General features: G+C 42.4%; 1 protein-coding gene across 3 annotated transcripts; it reads right to left on the bottom strand.

Moving 5' to 3' along the window:
• Positions 1–176: 176 nt before the first annotated feature.
• marf1 (meiosis regulator and mRNA stability factor 1) lies at positions 177–22,583 on the bottom strand. Of its 3 annotated transcripts, none has more exons than XM_083935363.1 (27): positions 22,533–22,583; positions 21,781–21,992; positions 17,106–17,978; positions 16,759–16,921; positions 16,294–16,508; positions 15,819–15,936; positions 15,558–15,730; positions 14,707–15,231; positions 13,492–13,646; positions 13,099–13,260; positions 12,774–12,960; positions 12,268–12,446; positions 12,070–12,150; positions 11,710–11,949; positions 11,337–11,456; positions 11,057–11,235; positions 10,690–10,910; positions 10,465–10,607; positions 10,134–10,267; positions 9,676–9,878; positions 8,181–8,408; positions 6,518–6,757; positions 6,146–6,382; positions 5,402–5,462; positions 5,121–5,225; positions 4,723–4,887; positions 177–3,018 (listed from the first exon to the last, which is right to left on the bottom strand). In XM_083935363.1, the coding sequence occupies exons 2-27, from the start codon at positions 21,952–21,954 to the stop codon at positions 2,828–2,830; spliced, it is 5,472 nt and encodes a 1,823-aa protein (XP_083791489.1). In that variant the 5' UTR covers positions 21,955–21,992; positions 22,533–22,583; the 3' UTR covers positions 177–2,827. The 3 variants fall into 3 exon arrangements, with proteins under 3 accessions (XP_083791489.1, XP_083791490.1, XP_083791491.1); XM_083935364.1 differs by having other exon boundaries at positions 4,723–4,839; XM_083935365.1 differs by having other exon boundaries at positions 4,723–4,836.
• Between the last annotated feature and the right edge of the window lie 216 nt (positions 22,584–22,799).

Here is a 22,799-nt window from a genome sequence, read left to right as displayed (position 1 = left end):
TGTTGAATATTGAACAAATAAGCTGAATCTACTTGTACATATATGTTTAAATAAAGAGCATCTTTCAGGAATGTGCTGGGTGATTTGATTCTCTTAAACAACCGTAAAAACAAAGAGACTAGGCGGAATTAATGCATGTGAAATTTAATAACAGAAATCTTTTTTGGTCCCTTCAACAACGTTCGACTATTACAGCGACTTCTGGTGCAATGAGGCAGTGAAACTGTTTGACAGAGGGGAGAGGTGAGTACACAGAGGACCTATCTGAGACGGTCGTAAACAAAAAAAATCAGATATTTAAAGAACGCTGCTGAAGAAAGGAAACACTTCTTGAACCGTTGTGCCACGTGAAAACTGAATAAGCAAGACAAAGTCAGATACAGTCATACCGAAACTGAGGTAAACGACACAAAAACATGTTTCAACCCCTCACAGTCCACTACCGCATTTCACATTATTTCATGAACCAAAACTATGCATAAGTGCATATTTTGACAGGTACAGTAGTTTCTCACTGATGTAACGAAAACAGAGAGAGAAAGCTCAAGAGGGAAGTTAAATGCATTCATCCAAGTTAGCTGCCACTGCAGTACTGAGGGAGAGCTGGGGTTTGCTCAAAGTCACAAAAGGTAAATACATCCTTACTGGTTATGCCCATTTCGATCATTACCAATTACAAATCATTAAATACTCTGAGTTGCTCATTCCTTAATCAAATACGTTTCCAGACAGTCAGTAAAACATTGCAGGAGAGACCTGAGTCCTAATTAAAAACATTTTGATTGGCATTTCAGACATTTTGGCCAGTTGGCAGGTGGAGTCTCAGCTTGGTGTGACCAAGTCAAAATCAAGTCTGACAAAGAAAACTATTGACACTGCTAACACTGGCTAAAGAGGCAAACACATACGGACAGTAACTGATTAAATGGGCTCTTACCCATTCTTTTAAACCTTTTCCCTGAACACAAACAACACTTAGACTTCAGCTGTGCCTTGGTCGTGCTAAACTTCACGGCAGCCGATATTATTTGATGGCAGTCCAGCAGCCAGCAGTCTCGCAAACGCTTGAGAAAGAGGAAAACAGAGAAACCAACACGCATAAGTAAAACCTCCATGTAAGATGTAAGGGATGGAGAGATACGATGGCGATTCCTTTGGCACCGTGGCAAATACAAGCCATTGTAAAAGCCCGGCGGATTCCAGAGAGCCGCAGAGGGTCCTCTGTGCGCACTTCAGTTTGTTCAGGAGGCTGCCCAGAGCCCCCCAAGGTGCTCCACAAACAGCCTACCGCCTCTCAAATACACCACATCTTTTCCCTAAAATCTCACAAATAACCTTGTCATTAAAAATCAAAAACTCAGGAGTGCTCACTGCTCTCCTCGAACTCTTAAACTTAAGCAGTGGACCTCACCAGAGGCACAGCGCTCACCAGCAACAAGGTTAACTCTAAAAACCTTGAGCATTTCATGTGGCAACTGCAAGGGTGACGCCAACTCTAAGATTCCTAAAACATGATGGAAATAAAATACTGATCTTAAAGAAATGTCTTACCATCATCTGCTCCTGTGTGCTCCTCCGGGGCCTACACCATGCATAAACTTACTTATGCACACCATGCATATTTCACACCTTCTACTCCAGTGTAAACCCCTCACAGACAAACACAGCTAAAAAGAACACAAACGCACAGGCTGCTGGCTAAAGATGAACAATTAACGTAGATCTCAGTTCTTGCTGCCCGAAACAACATCTGGCCTGATTATTAAACAGCCAGCCTTTCTCCTTTCAGGCCTTCATAAGTGGCCCTGGAGTGTCGAGCCAAAATATTTGCAATAAATGAAGTCAAAGTACAACAAGAATAAAAATTCCTCAATCCATCAATCAAAACCCTGCCACTGATGCTTTAACTGTTCAAAAACTGTTAGCTTCTGTTATCAAAAGTCACAATCTGAACAGTTAAACCTTATGTTCAGTCCCATTGTTGAATAGCCATCAAATACACTACACATTAAGGCCAAGCTCTTCTACAGACTACTAAATACTCTGCATATTATGAAAAGGAACTGAAAACACTGTCCCGAGGCTACTTAGCAGAGACAGAAGACGAGATTATACCTCAAAGAGGGGTTACGTCTTTAGAAATCCTTGGCACTTTATCCAGGCAGGTGCTTAGCAGCCAGTTTGGGTGACAAACAAAGCAAAATCTCCCAAAATTTAGAATTAAAATCAATGAATGTCATAAATTAAATGCTCCATCTTTGGGGTACAGCAAGGAAGTATCTATGGAGGTTTCGCAATATGGTACTTGAACAAAATGTTTGTTGAAACTCTTAGACTTTTAGTAACTAGAGTTCTTGGATTTAACATAGAAAAAGTAGTCCCTAGCATTTCTCCCATTGCCCAGTACTCTGTATGCAGTGGAAAACAACTCATCTTCAGACTGTGTGTTCATTGTAAGCCAGTGAGTGTGCTTTGACCCAACATGGCTCTGAACAGAAGACAGAAACACAATTCAACTTCCCTCGAGGTGAAATCAAACACAGGTAGATGATTTTGGCAAATTAAAGAACTGCAGAAAATCTGCAAGAAGAAAATCACAGCTTGGTGAACATCATCAGAAAAGCACACAGATTGTTAAATAAGCAAACAAGAGAACAAAGATGGCTGACAGGAAGAAAGCAACAGCCTGTTGAGGATGTAGGGGGGGGACAACAACAATGTTCCTCTGGGGTCACTTCTGTGCACTGTGTTCTGTGTAGCTGGTCAACTCTTTGATTTAGAGTTACACTATGTTTGAACTAATATTGCTTTGTATGTGTAGAAAGGATCAGAGGCCTGCTGTGAATGAGAAGTTGGCAGCTAGCTTAATTCTGCTGCGTGTGGCTCTTCTGCTGGGACTGTCTGTGGACAAGGAGGTCTTCATGTCAGGGAGCAGTGGAGGTTTGGTGACTGCAGAATCCGCTGTGCTGCCAGGCGGATCAGATGAGCTGTCAGCTGCCACATCAGGTTCATCACTCACTGAAAACACACACATTTTAAAATCTAATTCTGAATCTGGGTCATCCTCAAAATATACAAGTCATAGACAGGCTGGCTTAAGGCACACACGCAACATAGTCTGGTCAGAACACTAGCTGTTAATACAACCATCTATAAGATACAAGTGCAGAGAGGTCTTCAGGAAGTTGTTTCAACTGGCCAAGTTTTAATTGTCATTTCATGTCAAGTATTATTGGACATGTTTTCTGCAGTCTGGAGACAGACATCTTATGGGAATAACCAAGAAGACGATGACAGAGGAAACAGAGAGTATTTAACTTGCATGTCTGACCAGCTATGTCAGAACTTAATTGGCAAAGGCATTTCCATCTCATTTAGCGCATCAACCTTATTTTGAGAAAGGCAAAAACCCAATCTCAGGGTGTAATCAGTGTCCTTCTGTACCGCGCCAAAACAGGTTTTACGGGTAAGCCTAGTTCGTTTGACCAGAGTGAGTGCAACCGCTTTGCGCCTAGCTGCGGCCAGCTGGCCATCCACGGACCGTTTGGGAGAGGTGGGCTCTCGAAAGTGCGCACGTGTACAAGCACGAGGCCTACGGCGGTTCTGACGTATGACTGCAGATTTGGTCAGATGAAAATATTCCAAAACAGTCGACAAGACGCACAAAAACTCAGAGGTCTATGGAAAGATTTGTAAACAAAGCGACGCATCGCAATGACGTCAATCAATGCGTGTGACGTGTTACGGCGTGGTGACTTATGGACAGGCAAGAAGCATTTGCCGCAAGACCCAGGCAGTGTGAGTACAAACGGGCTGGCCAGCGGGGGGAGAGGGAGGAGGGGACAAGTACCCTGAAGCCCGGGGCACGGTACGGGCGATCAGTGTGAGTGCGCCCTCAAGCGAGCGCAGCCCTACATGTATCAAATCTAGTGGCCATTTTAACAAAGGAGGAGCATTTAATGGCATCTAGCCATGTGTTCGCCGAACCAACCAACTAAATACCCCTCAGCTCACTCCTCTGTCTTTTTCAAGTGTATAGTAGAACCTACGATGAACTTCATGTAAAAACGTGAAAGCCCCTCTCTAGACCTCGTGTTTTGTTTGTCCATTCTAGGCTACTGTAGAAACATGACAATGCAATGTGGCAGGCTTCCTGACAGGACATTACTATAGATATTATTATGGTTACTGGAAGTGTGTCTGTCTTTGTCTCTCTCTGTCCATCTTTTCTCTCTCCTTTTCTTCCTCCCCAACCGGTGCAGGCAGATGGCCGTCCTCCACAGAGCTGGGTCGGTCTGACGTTCCTGCCTGTTATAGGGAAGGTTTTCGTTGCCACCTACTCTACGGGGGAATTGTTGGGTCTATTTTTATCATAAATAAGTCATAGAGTGTGGTCTTTACCTACTCTGTAAAGTGTCCTGAGAACTTTTGTTATGATTTGGCACTAGAAATAAAATTTAATTGAATTAACAGCTCCTTATGCAGATATGAGAGAATACGAATCTTAGTTTCAGGTGACTATACACAATTAAAACATCATCATGAATATTGTAAACCATTTCTGCCAATAGATCCCGTCCCACTGCTACTTAATACCTGTAATGTAAGATCTGTCATCTCAGTCAAAGCAATGGGTGGCTTTAATGCTTAACTACTTCTTTATCTACTGATACGGCTTTAAATGGAAGACAAATACTTCAAACTTTGAACATTGAAACTGACTTGTTGGCGGAGTTTTCTCCTCAAAATAAATCAGGTCCGTCTCCTGGAGGAGAACAGGGTCCGGGTGAAGCTGAGGTGACGGTAGGCAGGATGGTACAGGACCACACAGTAGGTCTTCTGGTGATGTCAAACAAAGTAGCTCAGATTCTGCCACTAAATCGCCACCTGGCAGGTAAAAGAACAGGATTTAGTTTCATCCATATATCCGATGTGAGAAAGACTGACAGAGAAGAGCCATCTATAAAAACCATGCAGTAATTCTGAATCAAACCTTATTTTCAGTTTATTTTCTCCCCATCTCTGGTAACATCTATTTGACGGACAGCACTATACTTTTAATAGGAAACCACAAAAAAATAAAGAGCAGTTTATATAAAAACTTGTGCAACCCTTGATACCTGGACTCTGGGTTCCAGAAGTTGCGATGCTAAGCGGGCTGTCTCTCGGGCTCTCCATGTTCTCTCCTGGCAGGGGGCTGTTGGGGATTGAAGAGCTTGCCCTTGCTGCACAAAACAAAACACACCCAGTCATGTAATACAGCTTCCATAGTTGTAGTCACCATCATAGCACCCACAGTTTAGACCTCTGTCACATGATCACTGCATCCTGTGGCCGTGTTTATAATCTGTGTGTACAGTATACGATTGATAAATGGAGTACCCTCTGCAATCATCTTCACCTTTCATATCGTTCTTCAAAACGATAATCCTCTTGTGACCATGCCCCTTGATCCAGACGACCTGATGACGACATGTCACAAAACAATCAGACTAAATATGCAGATGATGCAGTGTTTGTTCAGACTATGGGATGTCCAGGACAAAATACAAACAAATGATTAGGGCTGAACAATTATGGCTAAAATAATAAATCAGGATTATTTTGATCGATATTTGGAGCACGATTACTCACTGATTTTAGGGACAGAATATTTGTATTGTACTTTCACATTTAAATAAATAGAGCCCTGATTTCACTTCCATGTTGTTACATTCCTGCTGATTAAGAAATATTTGCATCATAAACAAGACTTAAAATAAGTTTCTTCACCGGAATTAATTGTATCTCCTAGGTACAAAAAATAAACTAGAGACCATCTTGCGATTGGGATCGCATCAGCATCTTCTGGCGCCCTTGTTCTGACCACACCCATCTTTGAACTCAGCCTTTATTTTGATCAAAAATAGAAACTGTAGAATCATTTCTATATTGCAGTCGATCATTCTCATTTAATTTTGGGAAGCCAAAATCCTTACTGCGATTAATATTCAGTAGTAGGCCTAGTAATGTCCTAAATTAATAGTTCTACAAATAATGAGAAAATTGATTAGAAGCTCTGAAAAGAATCAAATTTAAGATTACAGTAACACAGGCAGATCTCACACTTCTAACTGTAAAAGTATCTAATGAAATGTATTCCCACCTGTGGAATGGCGCTGAGCAGCTCGTCGGTGCTGGTGTAACCATAGGAACGTGGTTCAAGGCTGCAGCCTGTAAATTTGTTATAAGCCCCCTGGAACTCAGTCAGAAAGATTTGGTTGTAATGGTAGGTGTGGAGGAGGCCACGTACATTACAGGCGAACTGGTAAAGCCTGGTCAGCCTCACCCACTCCTCACCACAACTACTTGCAGTGTTGTCATCACTTTCTTCATGGTACAACTGTGAAGGAAGATCACAGACACACACAATCAGTTCTGCCTCTGTGTTGAGACGCTGGAGAGAAACTGTGACAGTAGGACAGGATCATTTAGAAAGCTTGAAGGGCTTTTAAGAAGCTAAAAACAAAACACTCACCTCCACGAGGTATGGCAGGCTCTTGAGTAACTCACTGAGGGAGAGGAACCCGTATTCACATGGGTTGAGCAGGGCTCCGTGGACAGACAGGTAATGCTGACTCATCTCATCCACTTTGAGACCTCTGGTGACGTGATCCTCCTCTTGGGACATGAGCAGAACGAGTAGCTGCGAGGTCAGTAAGCGCAAAGACTTCCTATTGATCAATTGCACTTCCCGACCCCCTGAACCATCCACCACCTTGAAATTGAAACAAAAGGCGGCTGCTTGTTTATTGGCATTTTACAAGTGATTTAGAGAAACTGGGCTTACGAAGTGAGGACGATACTATGATTAGTCACCATCAACAGAGAAGTCAAGTCTCTGCAAGTTGTTCTGGGTCAGTCAACAGAATAAATTTAAGGATGGCAGAGTTGATTCAAAAATATAGATAATGGGAAATAGAAATGTTAGTGGGGCAAATTGACATTTCAATGAGTTCTGAGAAATGGATTTCCTTTGTATTGCCTTTTGGAAAAATTGAGAAAAAAAAGGTTGGTTTGACCAGTTTACCTAATGATTGTGCGTGTGAGCTGCAGTTTAACTTCACTTTGCTACAACAACTATCATCTACAGTGCTATACCCCAAGATGTTCCTTTATTTCCTTTCTTTTTTTCGACTTTTATTCCTGGAGACTTCTTATAGCGTGTGGTAATTCTGTGTCAAATTGTGTCAAATGCAGAGAATGTCTCCTCATTGGGTACTGTCTTGAAGACATGATGGACGGCTTCATTAATCAGCCAGTCACAATTGACAAAGAAGCTGTAGTATTTAGCGGTGCAAGACCAAGAATATTTTGTTTTACTGGATACTAGATGAACATATCCAAAAGTAGAGGATATTATTCATAACACAAAGCCTCTTTTGACAGTAAAAAGGATATCAGGTCTATATGAAGCATGTATAACCCAACCTGATTCTTGCCAGATGACTTTTGTTTGTTTCCATCTTGACTCTGCCAAGCTCCACTCAACCATCTCGGACCGCCAACCAATTAGGACCGCCAGGCGGGGTTTAATAGATGTGACGTAGTGGAGAAGCGACTGTCTGTGATTCAGACAACAATGGCGGCTCGCATTGAGGAAGCAGGCGTCAATATCGCCATTTCATCAGTGTTGGCCAATCTAGTGAATTTTTTTTTTTTTTTTTTTAAAAGAACACCAAAGAACGGCTCTGAGGGATTTTGTTGGTGGAAATCCATGTTTTCGCCCGTTTCTCTCATCAGCGTCACGGCTTGGTTTCAATGTGAGTGGTTGAAGTAGCACGTCAATAAAGATGACAGACAACTGGTTCATCCAATCATATGCAAGGATTTTTGATAAGGCTCAGCCTCCTGAAATCACTTTGCTGTGGAGCGATCGCAGATGGATGAGCGAAAGAAATTCATCTGGCGAGAGTCAGGTTATGCATGACCACAGTGTTACATAAATTGATAAACTACCATTAATGGCATGTTTGTGAAGACTAAGCAACAATGGACTTTTTTTTCTACACCTGAAATTATAGTAATACCGCTTTAACCATTAACTTTTCCAGATGAAATATAGCATAGATATTCAAATATTACACTTGTTTTTGGCACTTTATATTAATTTCTTTAATTGATTTGATTGAGTTTTTTACCTTGACAACATGGCAGAGTTTGGTCAGCAGAGCCGGTAGAGAGCTGGCATCATAGTCCTGCAGGCGTAGACCATAACCAAAGGTCTTACTGTATTCTGTGAGCAGCTGGCCGACAGGGAGGCTAGAGTTTTTCTGAGCGCGAAGCAGCTTGACCAACTGAGCCGCCAGAGCCTTGATACGCTCCACTTCTGTCAGAGTCAGCACTTTCTCCTCACCACACTCCAACACCTAATGAAGGAAAGGGGCAGCTGTTAAATTACTGCTCTGGCAGACACAACAACATGCATTTATGCTTGATTGAAGGTGGATCCAATAACCCAGTTTAATCTAAGAAAATGATATAGTATGAGAAAAATCAAGACGAGCCTGAGCTGACCCATAAGGTATTCTGTGTAAATGAAAGGAGGACCAAATAGCAGCTGCCTAATGATAATCAAGTATTAGCAGGTCAGAATGTAAATTTACGACTGCGATACTTAAAAAGGTCACATATGCTAATTTTCAGGTTTATAGGTGCATTTTGGGTTTATAACATGCGTACATGCTTTAATGTTCAGAAAACACATTATACTGTCTGTCTGAATATACCTGTATTCACCCTTGTCTGATTTTTTTTTTCATTTTAGCACCTGTATCTTTAAGCCACACTCCTGAAAAAGCCCAGTCTACTCTGATCAACAGCGTCACAGCTTGGTTTCGATGAGTGGTTCTTTTACAATTAAATAGAGGAAAATGTTACAATCTATCAAAGAGTGAGTTAAAACAATGTTTATTGATCATATGACCCACTAATGAAACCACTTGTTGCGGAGTTTTCTAATATCCGTGTCTGTGGCGGAAGTCCCTCCCCAAATGTTAATAAGCCAGCACGTTAGCGACGCTGTTGACAGTGGTTGGTCTGCCGGCCCAGATCGTCCAACGGTTATGCTGTTATCACTTGTAATTGGAAATCTGGAACTTCCAACTTCTGAGTCAGGCTTTTAGTAAGGACAGAAGTGTAATGGAAACGTGTTGTGTGTGTGTGGGTGTGTATTTAAGAGGGAAAGATATAGGTGACGGACTGGAAGTAGAGAGGTGAAGGTGTGTCACAAAAGAGCAAAAAAAAAAAAAAGTCAACACAGTGACCGTGAGAAGATTGAGGCTCTGAAAGAACAGGCTCACCTGCAATTACATCTTCCTGCCAAATAACATATCTCAATCCTTACCGACTTTAAGGTAGTTTCTGAATAAGACTATGTGCATTTTGGTACTTTCATAGTATTTTCATAGCACCTTCACCTGATTTATGATCAATTAACATCAAAATGACGGAAATCGCCTATTGCATTATGGGACCTTTAATAAAGTCACTGTCTTGAGATAATATCGTTGCCATCATTTCCCTTGGTCGCACAAAATGGGATACTACAAAAAGAGATTTGATTCCTTATTGATAAAGGTTGGAGCATCAAGCTCCACAGAGAATTGTACTGTACAAACAGTCTTGCTAACTCACCATCAATATGTTGGGGATTGCCTCAAAGAGCTCCATGAGCTTGGTGAAGCCGTAGTAGCTGAGCTTGCACTGACGACCAAAGTGATGGTGGTAGGTGGGGATGAATTTACTGAAGGCCATTCGGCAGTGAGGCTGGTGACGAAGAAGGTCCACCACCTCCTTCCCAAACTGCCTAGTGCGCTCCATTTCATCCACTGTACGCTCTGTAGACAAATAAGAGGGAATTATAGGAAATCTAACCAATGAAAAACAAATAAAAATGATTCATACTGTAGGGTTTTTTTCAACTTCAAGTGTTGGATTCAACAGTATAAAGTTATATATTTTACAATTACACAAATGTTTGTTTGAAGTAAATTGTAGCTGTACCCATCACTTAAAAATAACATTTTAATCATCAGTTTCATTTGGGAACATCACTACAAACCAAATCTTTTTAATAATTGGTTTAAACAGACCTCTCTTGGGAACAGAGATGACTGTGTCCGTGTCCTGATGTGTAATAGTGATGGTGGTGTCTGGGATCTCAGTCAGCAGGTCCATCAGGTTACATATACCATAAGCGATTACCCTCCAGTCCCTGGAGAAGCACCTGATACACAAGGTATAAGAATACAATACAATCATTCACAACACTGATGATGCATACTTGTTTACTCTAACTGTTAATGAGGTGAATTTACAGATGAACCCACAGGCAGATTGATAGCATTTATCCGAATGAAGTCAAAATCTTGACAAAAAACAAAGGCGAATTAAAAACATCATGTACAGCTAATGCTGACTGACCAATGGTATGCCTGCATGAAGTCCTTGATTGCCACTTGTTTGCTGGCTTGAAATTTAAGCAGTTTGAGCAGGTCTTGGGTGAAGCGCTTCACTTGAGCACGATGAGTCAGGGTTAGCAAACGCTTGGTACCCATACCCAAGATCTGTAGATAAAGAAAATTAGAATAATATACAACCAATATATAGAACACACATCCATCAAAAGATACTCATTAACCTCAGCACCTGCAGGACATGTGGCACGGCCTCCAGAAGCTCCAGCAGCTTGGAGTAGCCGTAGTCAGAAACACGGCACTGCTTGGCAAAGTGATGGTGGTATGAGGGTATGAACTTGCTCATGGGAATGATGCCAGAAGGCTGACTCTTCAACAGGTCGATTATCTCTCGGCTGAATTGGATGAGCTGTGGGTTGCCAACCGGACTCTTGCAGTGCTGAATCCAAGGCTCTGCATAAATTTATTATACATTTTTATTCTTTCTTTAATGTCTAAAATGGGTATATCTGGCTCGTAAAGACAGCACTATGTAGGTATGACATTGTAGGAAGCTGGAACAACCTCCAACAAAATGATGATATTTTCAATGTTCCTACCAGAGTTTGGTGCTGGTTGTTTGTTTTGGATCCACTTGATGACTTTGAAGCCATTCTGAGCTGTGACTATTGTGATACTGGGAACACAAGTAATGAGGTGCTCCAGAGGAACACCACCCTCTAGTGTCTCATTCCCCAGCTGCAGAGGGCTGAATTTTGCGGCATAGCAGTCTGGAAAACTAAACGGAGAAAACACTAAATTAAGGACTTCCTAACAAGCAAAAAGATTATCCATTTGATTAAATAAAGGTAGTATGTGAATTAAAGAGCCGGTTGTCACCTGAGTAATGGAAGAGTTCCCTCATGTGACTGCAACAGACTATGGACCTCAGATGACAAGGTGGTCAGAGACATCCCAACGAAAGGTATTGTATAGGAGTCGGGATCAAAGTCAGCCTCACTAAAAAAAAATAAAGTGAGATTGATAAAACACAAAATCAGTGATTAACAGAGGTGAACAGTCCAGTTCAAAGAACAGTGCTTGTGAGAATTAAGGTTTATGATTCAATATTTCAGAGCAGGTGCGAGAGAAGTACGTGACAGGCCAAAAATAACGTGTCACAAGGAGGCGCATGCAACTCAATGTGACATATTTTCGTGATGAAAGCATGTAATCACAACGTAATTTATACTATGTGCATAATTCTAATAACCTGAAGTCCCGCTGTGTGAAGTGTTCTCTGCAGACAGGTTCATGGTACTCCAGCTCCTCAAACACCACAGGGCTGCCGCTAGCAGAGGAGGAGCCCTCCACGGACTGGGAAGATCCCAGTGGACTCTGACGGACTTGGCTGCTGGGCAGTAGGCACACAAGCCTTGAGCCTCCCTGTTCCCGCACTGCCACCACCTCTGGTAGCTTGTACAGATCCCCAACCACAAGCTTATGTGAATATCTGAAGGGGGGGAATAAACTTAAAACTTGGCCGCACATATCTTTACTATACGCCAAGTACAAAATGTGTGAGTAAAGTTGTTCATGTTTAAAAGCCATGAGTTGAGACAAAGCTACTTACTTTTTCTCAAAGATCTCAGTAAACTTGAAGAGGGGAAGGCAATTAGCAGGGGCATCCTGGAGAATGCTGATGATCTCTGAGCTGTATAATGAAAAGCTGAAATTTACCACAACAATCCAAACCAGAATAGTTAAAGAAATTACGTTTCCCATATCGGAAAGTTCAATGAACCCCCAAATCAACTTTACTCGACTGTACCTGAGCATGGCAAAGGATTTGCTGTTGCAACCAGTGATCAGAGACACCTGAATACGCTTTGCTCCGATCTTATAACGGTGCAGGCCACTGACAGCACTTATGGCCTGCTGCAGGGACAACATCTGGATTGTGGCCTTCAGCTGATAGTCTGTGTGGGGGCTAAGCTCCACAGCTTTCACCTAGACAAAACAAGACATTCCGTCTCAGAAGACTTTTTATTGGACTCAGATGTTATGTTGATACATCCAACAGTACAATGGCCTTTGTCAAATTACACATTTTCTCACAATAGGGAAAAGCACCTTATAACAATAACATTTGCTCAGTTCTATACTTCTATAGTGTTCCAAGTGAGTGAATTTGAGCAAGCATGCACAATACCAGTAACCTGAACTTAGTGCTGAACCATCATTCATTTCATTATTTACACCTGTGCTTTTCCTACCGTGGCAAGTCAAAATATCTTCCATGAAAAAGGCCTAAAATGTCACCGGAGATGGCCTTACCCGCCCGTAACGAGAGAAGGTATCATGCAGTGTCTGTTGCAGATCTTTGCGAGACATTCTGTAGTCCAGGTTGGCCACCTGGACTTCTGCCCCATCTGAGAAAGGCTCAGGAGAACCTTCGGGACATGGGCTACGAGGGGCAGGCAGGAGGGGCGAGGACCGACTGGAGAGGCAAGGCGATGCACTCCTTTTGTTAGAGAAGGGGGGAGGCGACTTTAAAATAACATTACGAGGGTCTTGGGAAACTGTATGTAGCATTAGCAGCATATCATCTCAATTAAAAAAAACAAATTAATCAATGCTCCAGATTAACCAAATCTGTCACCTGGATGACCAGGAGCCCTGGGACAGGATGAGGGGACTGAAGCTCCTGTGCAGGTTCAACTTGCTGAAGGCTGAGGGTGTGCTAATCTGAAACTCCCCTGAGCTCCTGTCCCCTTGTTCCACAGGGGATTCAGTCACACCGCGAGGGTAGGAGCCCTCTCTTCTATACGGAAACATGAAAAAAGAGGGACACGTGTAAGGGCTGTGCAGAGCTTTTAAATGCCTTCTTTTCCTTTGTTGGATAAAATAATCTCCATTTTCTAAATCAAAACAAATCTCAATAGTGCAGCAAAGTTAAGTTGGTGCTTGGCAACAAAATAACAGATGACTGGACACTTGAACACCTTAAAAAAAAAAAAAATGATACAAGTTCTATCTCATTTGCTGTTTGTACCTCCTCCTGTACATAGATTCTCCAGTGAGGCCAGGCTTGGACGGTTGCTCCAGGGCTCCCGTCTCACCATTACTGTGTGGGGAAGAGGAAGCAGCACGTCCTTTCTCCAGGTTGTGGAAACTCATTCTGGGCATACCCTCCAAACTACCCAGCTCCTGAATCAGACAGATGCAGCAGATGTCAATAGTGTAGATGTTGGCTGGCTGGTTGATGTTAGTGTATGTGCATGCATTCGTGTTAAGACAAGCTCAATGGAAAAAGTTATGGAATGGCATAAACTGATGTCCTCAGGTTGAACTAGAGATATTTAAAATCCAGTGGCTGATTAGAAAACACAGCTGTGTAGTAAACACCAGCTGAATATTAGAATTTATTTGGTGCATCTTGTTTTGTGGAGACCGCTTTGTAACTGACAGATTTATGATAGTTACATGTCATGTTGTAAATGACTTCCCTACATACTTTGGATCTACAGTGCTGATGATGATATAGCCATGAGTGTGCTTTACTCTAACATTTTGGATGATCATGAACCAGACCAATGATGAAATGTTACAACAGTATTCCCATAGCGATGTTTGTGTTATTAGTCATTGGGACCACAAACAGTAAGTTACTTCAATATTCTTAATGTTTCCCTTCAATACTGGTGCTGAATGAGACCAATGGACAAACCCTAAATTAAAAATTCTAAATGACACTTTCAAAATGCCCATCCCTAGTTTTAGTCCATCTATACAATAATTAATTTATGGGTCTTTCCACACTGGTTTGATGATTACAATCAAGAAGAAAAAGACAGGCCACTCATTCCTCCCACCAGAGGTCAGTTTTACCAGAGTGAAAACTGCACTGGCCAAACCAAATTAATAGAGGCATGGAGCGGACTTTGAACACAGAAACTGGCTACTTGCAGGAAGTAGCATATCAGCACTGATATACTGGACAGCACAGTGACAAAAAGGCACAGAAGCTATAGGCAAATTCATGCATTACTGCGATTAATGAACATGCAGGACAATCGGGGATACATGAAGCACCAAGGACAACGAATACATGTAGCACAGGCAGACAAATGAAGCTTAGCGAGCAGCTATAAGCAGTTAGTGGTTAGCAGCAATTACAGGGACACTGGGGGATGATTGACAAAGCAGCCCAGACAAGGAGAGAGGGCAACTGAGGTAAGGGGAAGCAGGCACTGACGAGTCTGCTGACCTGATGGGGCTTGGCTGGAGCACCACCGGGAGGCCCACTGCACCCTCTCCTGGGGCTGTAGGGCCTTTCAGGCACTGGGCCAGGGGCGTGGCACGGGCGGGTTGCTCGCCGTGGCCTCCTGGGTGACCTGGGCTTCTCCAGGGGCAGAAATGAGAAGGAGGATATAGATGGGGGTGGGCCAAACATTGAATCCTGGCTTTGATAGGTGTGGGACAGAGTCTGATGCAAGCGATGGGGCCGAGACTGAAGCTCAGGCTCAGGCTCAGGACTTTCATCATTTCTGGGCCGTGGGGAGAAGGAGAGGCTGATACGGTGGCCAAACACATCCTCATTTTCCATTCGCTTGCGGGCACGCGCAGCTGCCTCATTGCTGCCAAAACGAAGGACTGCTGTGCCCTGGGCCATGCCCAGTACCTTGCCACCACAGTTGTCTGACAGGCGGCGCAGCCTGAGCTTCACAGCGTTCCGCATGCTCTTGTCACAGTTGACAGGGAGGTTGTGCACATAGAGGAGGTTGAAACTGGGCTGAGGGAGGGGAGGAAGAGACAGCACGCCTGTCTGGTTTGTATAATTTACACTTCAGCAGTAGTCGTCCTTTTAGTTGAAAAACAATATGAAGAATGCCTGAGAGTGGTATAGATTAGGAACAATTGTAATAACTCCTAAAAGAAAATTGCGTGAGTAAATATTTGTCAAGATGATCAAATTCACATTCCAACTGCCCTCAAGTCCACACTAAAATGAAAATCTCCTTGGCTACTTTTGCCAGCACCTACTTACCGGTACCTTATTTATTACAAAAGTAGATAAAATTCAGTTTGAAGTCCTAATGAAGAATTTGTGAGGCCTACCTGTGCTTTGACAAGCATACGTGGCGGCAGATCAGCTGTGATCTCCTGGAAGGCCACGTGGCGGTGGGCGTGCTGCAGTAGGGCTGAAGATGTGTGGCTGCCATGGACCAGGATTACCTGGAAACCATGGCGATGGCGCAGGTCACTCAGCTCACTTGCAAAGTTCACATCCGCTATGAAAAATTAAAAGATAAAACATGCCATCAGAAAAACCCTTGAGGAATAAAGGCTGTAGTTTTAGTGAATCCGAGCTGAACTCACAGGATACTAGTACAACAGTTGCAGGTGCAGTGTGGGTCTCAGCAAAGCGGCGTAGGCTCTGGCGAAGCTTGTCATCTGCAGCATTCTTGGCTGTGGCGTTGATATGTGCAACAGTAACCTGATGGATTTAGAATTATGCATACATAGCTTCAGACATTTTCCATGATCATATTTTTTGGGGGGGGATTCCTTGACACGATATCATTTAATGGAGGTGAATGTCAAACATTATTTCATTGTATTTTTCTGAATACTCCAATATGCAGTATCCGATTTGATGGAAAATAAAACTGAATAGTATTAGAATGACTCATGTCAGAAAGGTAAATAAGCCCTTTATTAATGTTAAATTCACTGCGGTTTTATCCCCACATTATCAGCTCATACAATATCTCAAAACTGTAGCTCAATGGTATTCATTCAAGGTGTAAATGTTAGTAGTACAACCATTAAAATACATTAGATTAGTTGGTACCTGGCAGTTGTTGAGCTCTTGGATGACAGCTTTACTCTCCTTGCTGATGTCACAGACACAAATAAATTCTGCCTCACGGTGGCCTTGAAAGAAACGGCCGCGAATACGCTGGACCACAGCTCCAGCAGAGCGTCCACTGGGCACGCTGCAGTTCTCAATGTCCCAGAAGACACCCACAGGAGGGATGCTCTCAGGACCCCCATTCTCTGGAGAACCTAGAAGACCGTTAGCAAACAATCATTCTAAACATCAAAAAGCTTCAACGCATCTTAACAGCTTGAACTTAGTCATTTTATAGTTGTTGCAGTTAATTTAGATGGAAGAACATTGCATATCCACTTTACTAAAATTCCAATGCGCTTGCCATCAACAGTCTAATCAAGATCCTCAAGACCAACTGGACATACATTTCCAGGAAACAGTATAAATGCAGGAAAACAGAATTGTATAGTAGAGTCCACTAACCATACTTCTGTCCAGTCTTGCCAAGGCTGGCCGATGGCATGAGCATCATGCCATCAGAGGAAGTGCCACAGCCATTACAAATTGGGATGGGGATAGGAGCAGTCTGGGGAATAGGAACATTTGGCCACACCTTGTCTGACTCTGACGCCAGACCATTCATGGGCTGCAAATACGTACAAATCAGCACAACTGTTAGTGAAAATCAAAATAAAAGACAACAAGATGCATTTTATAACACCACAAATACACATGACTGAGGTCATGCATATAGAAAAAAAGTTACCTAAAGTGATCTCCATGGAACACAAATACAACAAGCCACAGTGATTGAAGTGAACTCTACCAACCTTCAACAAGCACTCCTGGCAGAAGTGTGCCCCCTTCACACAAACTGTGCGTTCTACATTTAGGTGCATAGGATTAGAGCAGAAGTGCGCAGAGGTGGTTGTAGTGGTGATGGTAGTGGTGGTTGGGTGATCACCGAGTGTGCCTCTCTGGGATCTTCTAGCTGATGGGCAGCATTCCACACCACATGTGTAGTAGCCAGAAGAGGCCAGACAAGAGCCATGCAAGGGAGCAGGTAGAGAGGAAACATAGGGGAGAGAGGAAGCCAGAGGTGCTGAGGAGGGAAACGGGCTGGGTTGACTGCATGGAAGAGTTACAGCTGGGTAGGTGTGGAGAAGCCCTGAGCAGCAGGAGAGGTATGGGTGTGATGACACAGGCTGAGAGGTAGCAACAGAACAGGACAACTCAGGTTTGAAACCAAGAGTGGGCAAAGGAACTTCACCTCCACAGCTTATGTGATGTTTATACTGATGAACAGATGAGGCTACAGAACAAGGGCCAGACCTGTTAATACTGCTGCTGCTGATTGGTGCACCCAGAGAGCCTGGGGCCATATAGAGCGAGACAACACCAGCGATGCTGCTACTGCTACCAACAACCCTTCCACCGCCTAATAACCCATAGCCGTCTGTGCTGCAATAGTCACACTGCGTGTAAATGCTTACTTTGGGGCTAGCCCCCTCTTGTTGCTGCTGTAGTGGCTGTTGCTGGTGAGAGTCTTGTGTAAGCTGAGGAGGCGGCAAGCAGGGAGGAGGCATAGGGAGGGGGGCCAGAGAGAAGGGCTGGGATGATTGGGAAGAGGAAGTATGGTGCGGAGGAGGAGGAGGGACATCTTTCAGCTCCAGCACTGCCTTTCTGCTGTCCATGTAATTGTTCTGAAATATACAAAAAGCAGGTTATTTCACATTAAGTAACAATGTTGTGTGGATTGGTTTTTCAGGTTACTTGCTAAATCCTTATGTAAAAGGAATACAACATTCATCTACAGTGTTTCCCCTAGGTTTACAGCGTTTGGGGGGGCTCTATATTTAGAGCCACAATGCAAGCTCAGTTTAAACCAGGTATTGCGCAATTACCTACACCCGGCATAAAAAAAAAGTCTTTTAAATAATTGTCCAAAAGGTCCAAATAATGTTCCCCTACAGAAACAGTCCAAAGTTATATTAAAAATCCCTTTTTGGTTTCAAGCACAACAAACTAAAGAGAGAATTTCAGTTTGTTCTGTTTTAGTTGTTTTTTTCTAGGAGTGAACCCTCTTCTCAAACAAAATAATAAAGGATCTCTGATAAGTTGGAGTGTATTATAACAAATGATCTTTGAACACGTGAATATCCAAAGATGTCGGGAGTTTTCTGAGAATTGTAAACACGCAATTATGTAGACAGAATTTACATGCTGTCGTATAAATAAGATAAATTACAAGGCTATTTAGTTTGTTTACTAAAAAGACTAGGTCAAGAGCTGTTTTATAGTAAAGGGATCATTAAACGACTCCTGACGTGATCCGACACTATTGAGAAAATACAATTTTATAAAATTTACTTGACTTTCAAGGGGGGCGGGGCGCACCCCTAATATAGGTGTCTATGTAACCTGTGCAGAGGTATTAACAGCACCCTCAACACAGGAGATAACTGCCCTGCTTGCTTGTCAAGGCTAAAAAATAAAAAAAATTAAAAAAAAAACAGTACAGCACTATCTCTACCAACCAACACTTGAAAGCTGCTATAAGAGAATTTAAAGTTTATCCCAGCGTCTCCCAATGTGCTGCTGTATATCAGCTGACAGATTCATGGTCATACCTGCGGCCTTAGATGTCACTTACACTCTATTTAACTATGTCATCATGCACTTGTCAGGTGCAGCATTTTAAAGTTAAGTGCTCAAGTCACCGAAGTTCAGAATTAACCTTTTTTCACTGCATTCCTGTTACTTTGACAGAAAGAGTTGCAGCATTTGTAACTCTTGACAAAGCATTGAAAAATGCCCTTGTCCTTATGCACCAGATGACAAAGAGTTGCAATTAAGTGTAGCATGCACAGTAGCATTTATTAATAAATACCAAAATATGTATTAATTGATCATTTATAATTATTTGTCAAAAGCATGAATTTGTAAAGGTGAAGAAGACTGAAGGTGAAGGGGATTGTTGGGACTGAACTTCGGCTCTTATAAATGAGTTTTGTAATGAATAGCAGAATTTAAGACCTTTGAGCAGTACCAATCAAAATAGTTCAATCCAGTCTCATAATGTGAAGGTTTGAAGCGTGTCTACATTTTATACACAAATTGCATAATCAAGTTCTTTATAAATTAAACGTTTATTGTACTACCAGCCAACCTGAAATAAATGCGCAAAATCATCCAATGGTCTTTTTCGGCAAATCCATTCATCAAATAAGATCTTGAGACAATTTTCTCGTGTAACAACTATTAACAGCGATATTCCGAGGAGTAACTAACAGTCAGACAAGGCTAACACTGATTAGCTAGGGGCAGCAAGGTGAATGCATTAAAACAGCTTTTTTAACCACTAATACTGCTCAAAATAACACCAAACCTCTGCAGCAGCATGACCAGAGTCATTACACATAAAATGAAGCACCAACAACATAGTTGGCGAACCCGGAGTTTATTTCAAAAGCGTTTTGAAAGACTTACCAACTGGCCCCGGTACCAGCTGGTAAGTTGATTACCAATCGCAATCCAGAGGAAGGAGCCCATTGATGATTTATTCCAGCAAAACACGTGGTTGTGGTTTGGTGAAATATAGGTTAATAAGAGATGTAAAAGGTTTGGAAACGTACCAGACGGCAAATTCCCTGCAGCACTGAAATGTCATATGAGGGTATGGGGGCGTGTGTTGCAGAAAGGGTCTACAGGTGGAGGTAGCATCAGATATAGCATCAGTCTCGATGTGCAGGCACTTTTTTGTGTGCCTGTGGATACCGTGAGCCCAGCGAAGAAGAATGTTTATGCTGCCAACAGTGTGACATTTTTTGCTGGAATCATTGAATACCGCAACACACTGACTACTATGGAGGATTCCCCATTCCTGGTCAACCATACAGTACTGGACAGCCCCCCCCCTCGATGTCTCCAGAATAAATTGGAAGAGGCGACCGATTCCTAAATAAATCATCAATGGGCTCCTTTTTGGATTGACTTTACTATGAGAAGAGCTGGTACCGGGCCAGTTGGTAAGTCTTTCACAACACTCTTAATAAACTCCGGGTTCCCCAACTATGTTGTTGGTGCTTCGTTTTATGTGTAGGGACTCTTATCAATGCCTCTCCAGAGGTTTGCTGTTATTTTGAGCAGTATTAGTGGTTAAAAAAGCCGTTTGTGGGTTCACCTTAATGCCCTGAGCTAATTAGTGTTAGCCTCGGCCGGCAGTTAGAGACTCCCTGGAATATCTCCGTAAATAGTTACACGAAAAAATGGTCTCAATGTCTTATTTGATGAATGGATTTGCTGAAAAAGACCATGGGATGATTTTGCACCGGAATTTCACTTTAAGGAAGTCTAGAATCAAGTATTGGGCATCCAACATCAAGGAAAGCAGTCATCTCATCCGTCCATCAGAGGGAGAAAGTATTGTTTTCACTATTAAATTAATTAAATTAAACCATCTTATTAAAATTTTAGGGGTGTCCCGACTAGTTTCAGTTTCAAAGTCGAATCTGATTCATCACGTCTTGCCTATAGTCGACTTATCGTCAAATCAGTTTGGGGTTTTTTGCGCTCATGAAAAACCCTCTAATCTGGGGTGCATGCGAGTCCAGTTGCGCGGCCAAACGTGTCAGGCAGAGGGTTACTGAGAGATGTGATTTCTGATCTTAATTAAAGTATTTGTTGTTATAAGAATGTGTTTTGTTTGTATCTTTCTTTGACATTAGCTGACGGTATATTTAGGACCATAGTTTCACTTTCACAATGCTGTGTCAGACTGTGTCGGATTAAACGTCTCTAATGAAAAACAACAAATGGGAAAATAATCAAATGAAATGATGCTGATGATTAAACGGGAGCAACCTGTTGTATTTCTGATGCCCAGATAAGATTTAAAGCCCAGCCAAGATGCGCTCTGACGGTGCTGGATCCCAGATAGTACAGTTTAAGAGGGGGAGGGGGTTATCCCGCACACTAAGGAGATAGATTATAAGCACATGACTTTTCACATTTTTAGTATTTACAACAGTATTTATTAATAGATTTATATTTATACCCAAATAGGCTATTTACCTCGGTTTATTAGAGAACCAACCATCTGTATGTAAAATCAGACATTCAGCACCCCCAGAGCCAGAGGTTGGCAGTCGAATCAGCTCCTCGGAGCAAATCGTTGAATAGTCGACTATTCAGGGTCATCTCTACAAAATAGCTTAGCTCAGGATAACCTATCCATTAAAGTACATTTTATTTGGATTGAAAAGGTCTGTTTCTCTTAGGGCCCTTTGTTCACAGTTCGGGGTGTCTCTGGTATGTAGGCTTATCTTGAGGAATGTAAGATGGTCATAAACCCACAGGAGGATGTTGTCATCAATGGACCATTAGTACCTTAATGGTAATTGGTCTTATTCAGAAATGGGAACACTACTGTACTTTTCAAGAGTTCAATAAATTCCCCCACTCTTCCCGACAACCAGATCCCTGCACTGTTGGTTAAATACCTACTTCGTTATCTGTGTGATGAGCAGAGGTCGTCTCATTGGTGGGGAAGCAGTCTTTGAGTTTCCACAGCAGGGTTGAGGCCTCTGTTTTGGGGTGACTGAGCCATGGGAAGGGTCTAGAGCTGCATGTGGATCTGTCCTTTCCCAGTCCTTCCATCATACAACCCAGAGAGGTCATTCACCATACTATCATCTCTCGTCTCTCTCATGCTTTTCCTGTGAAGAGGAACAGAAAGTGAATGAGCAAGAGTATGGCGGCAGGTGAGTTTAGACACGGAAACCTTTGTTTCAAGTAAAGGTCTGGTCTTCGCAACGACAGTTTTTTTTTTTTTTTAACAAAAAAGGGACATACCTGTGAATATCAGCTTATACACTTAGTACATTTTAAGGTTTAGTAAAGTTTGGACGGTTTATCTGAAGCTAACTGGCGCCGCGGTTTGCTTTCATGCTCACAGTTAGCAAAACTAAAAGACTAACTCAACTAACAGGCTCGCTCACGTTAAAGCCGTGTCTCGTGCATTAGCCGTTGTCTATGATGAAATTAGCTAACGTTACTTGCTACCGGAAATGAGCGTATTTAACGCGAAAGGGCTGACTGGGGTTAAATGAGATGTAGGCTAACAACAAACACCATTTGTTAGCGTATTTAACAGACACGCAGCGGCTCCCTCCAGATGCGAGCCTTCTTTGTCTTTACCGTGTACATTAATAGTTGTTGGTTTTCCTAAATTATTCTCTAAATAGTTCGTAAGATACCTGAGAAGGTCTCGTCTTTCACATCTTCCTCGCGGACTGCTCTTCCCCTATCTGTCTCCATAGAAACCCGCACCTTTTTGTAACCTACATTTGCCGGAAAGCACACACAGCTGTCGCAAAATGTTTTTGTTATCTCTGGTGACCAATAAACGTGATTGTGATAATACAACGAGGACTGGTACACTGAATTGGGTGATATTTACAAATTTGTGCAAACATTTGTTGCATTGAATTAGCATTTCATTAATAATTTAGTATTATAATATA

The sequence above is a fragment of the Echiichthys vipera genome (assembly GCF_963691815.1).
Source record: "Echiichthys vipera genome assembly, chromosome: 2".
NCBI classification, from domain to species: domain Eukaryota; kingdom Metazoa; phylum Chordata; class Actinopteri; order Perciformes; family Trachinidae; genus Echiichthys; species Echiichthys vipera.
The sequence above is the reverse complement of the archived record's forward strand: the minus strand, read 5'-3'. Positions and strand labels throughout refer to the sequence as shown.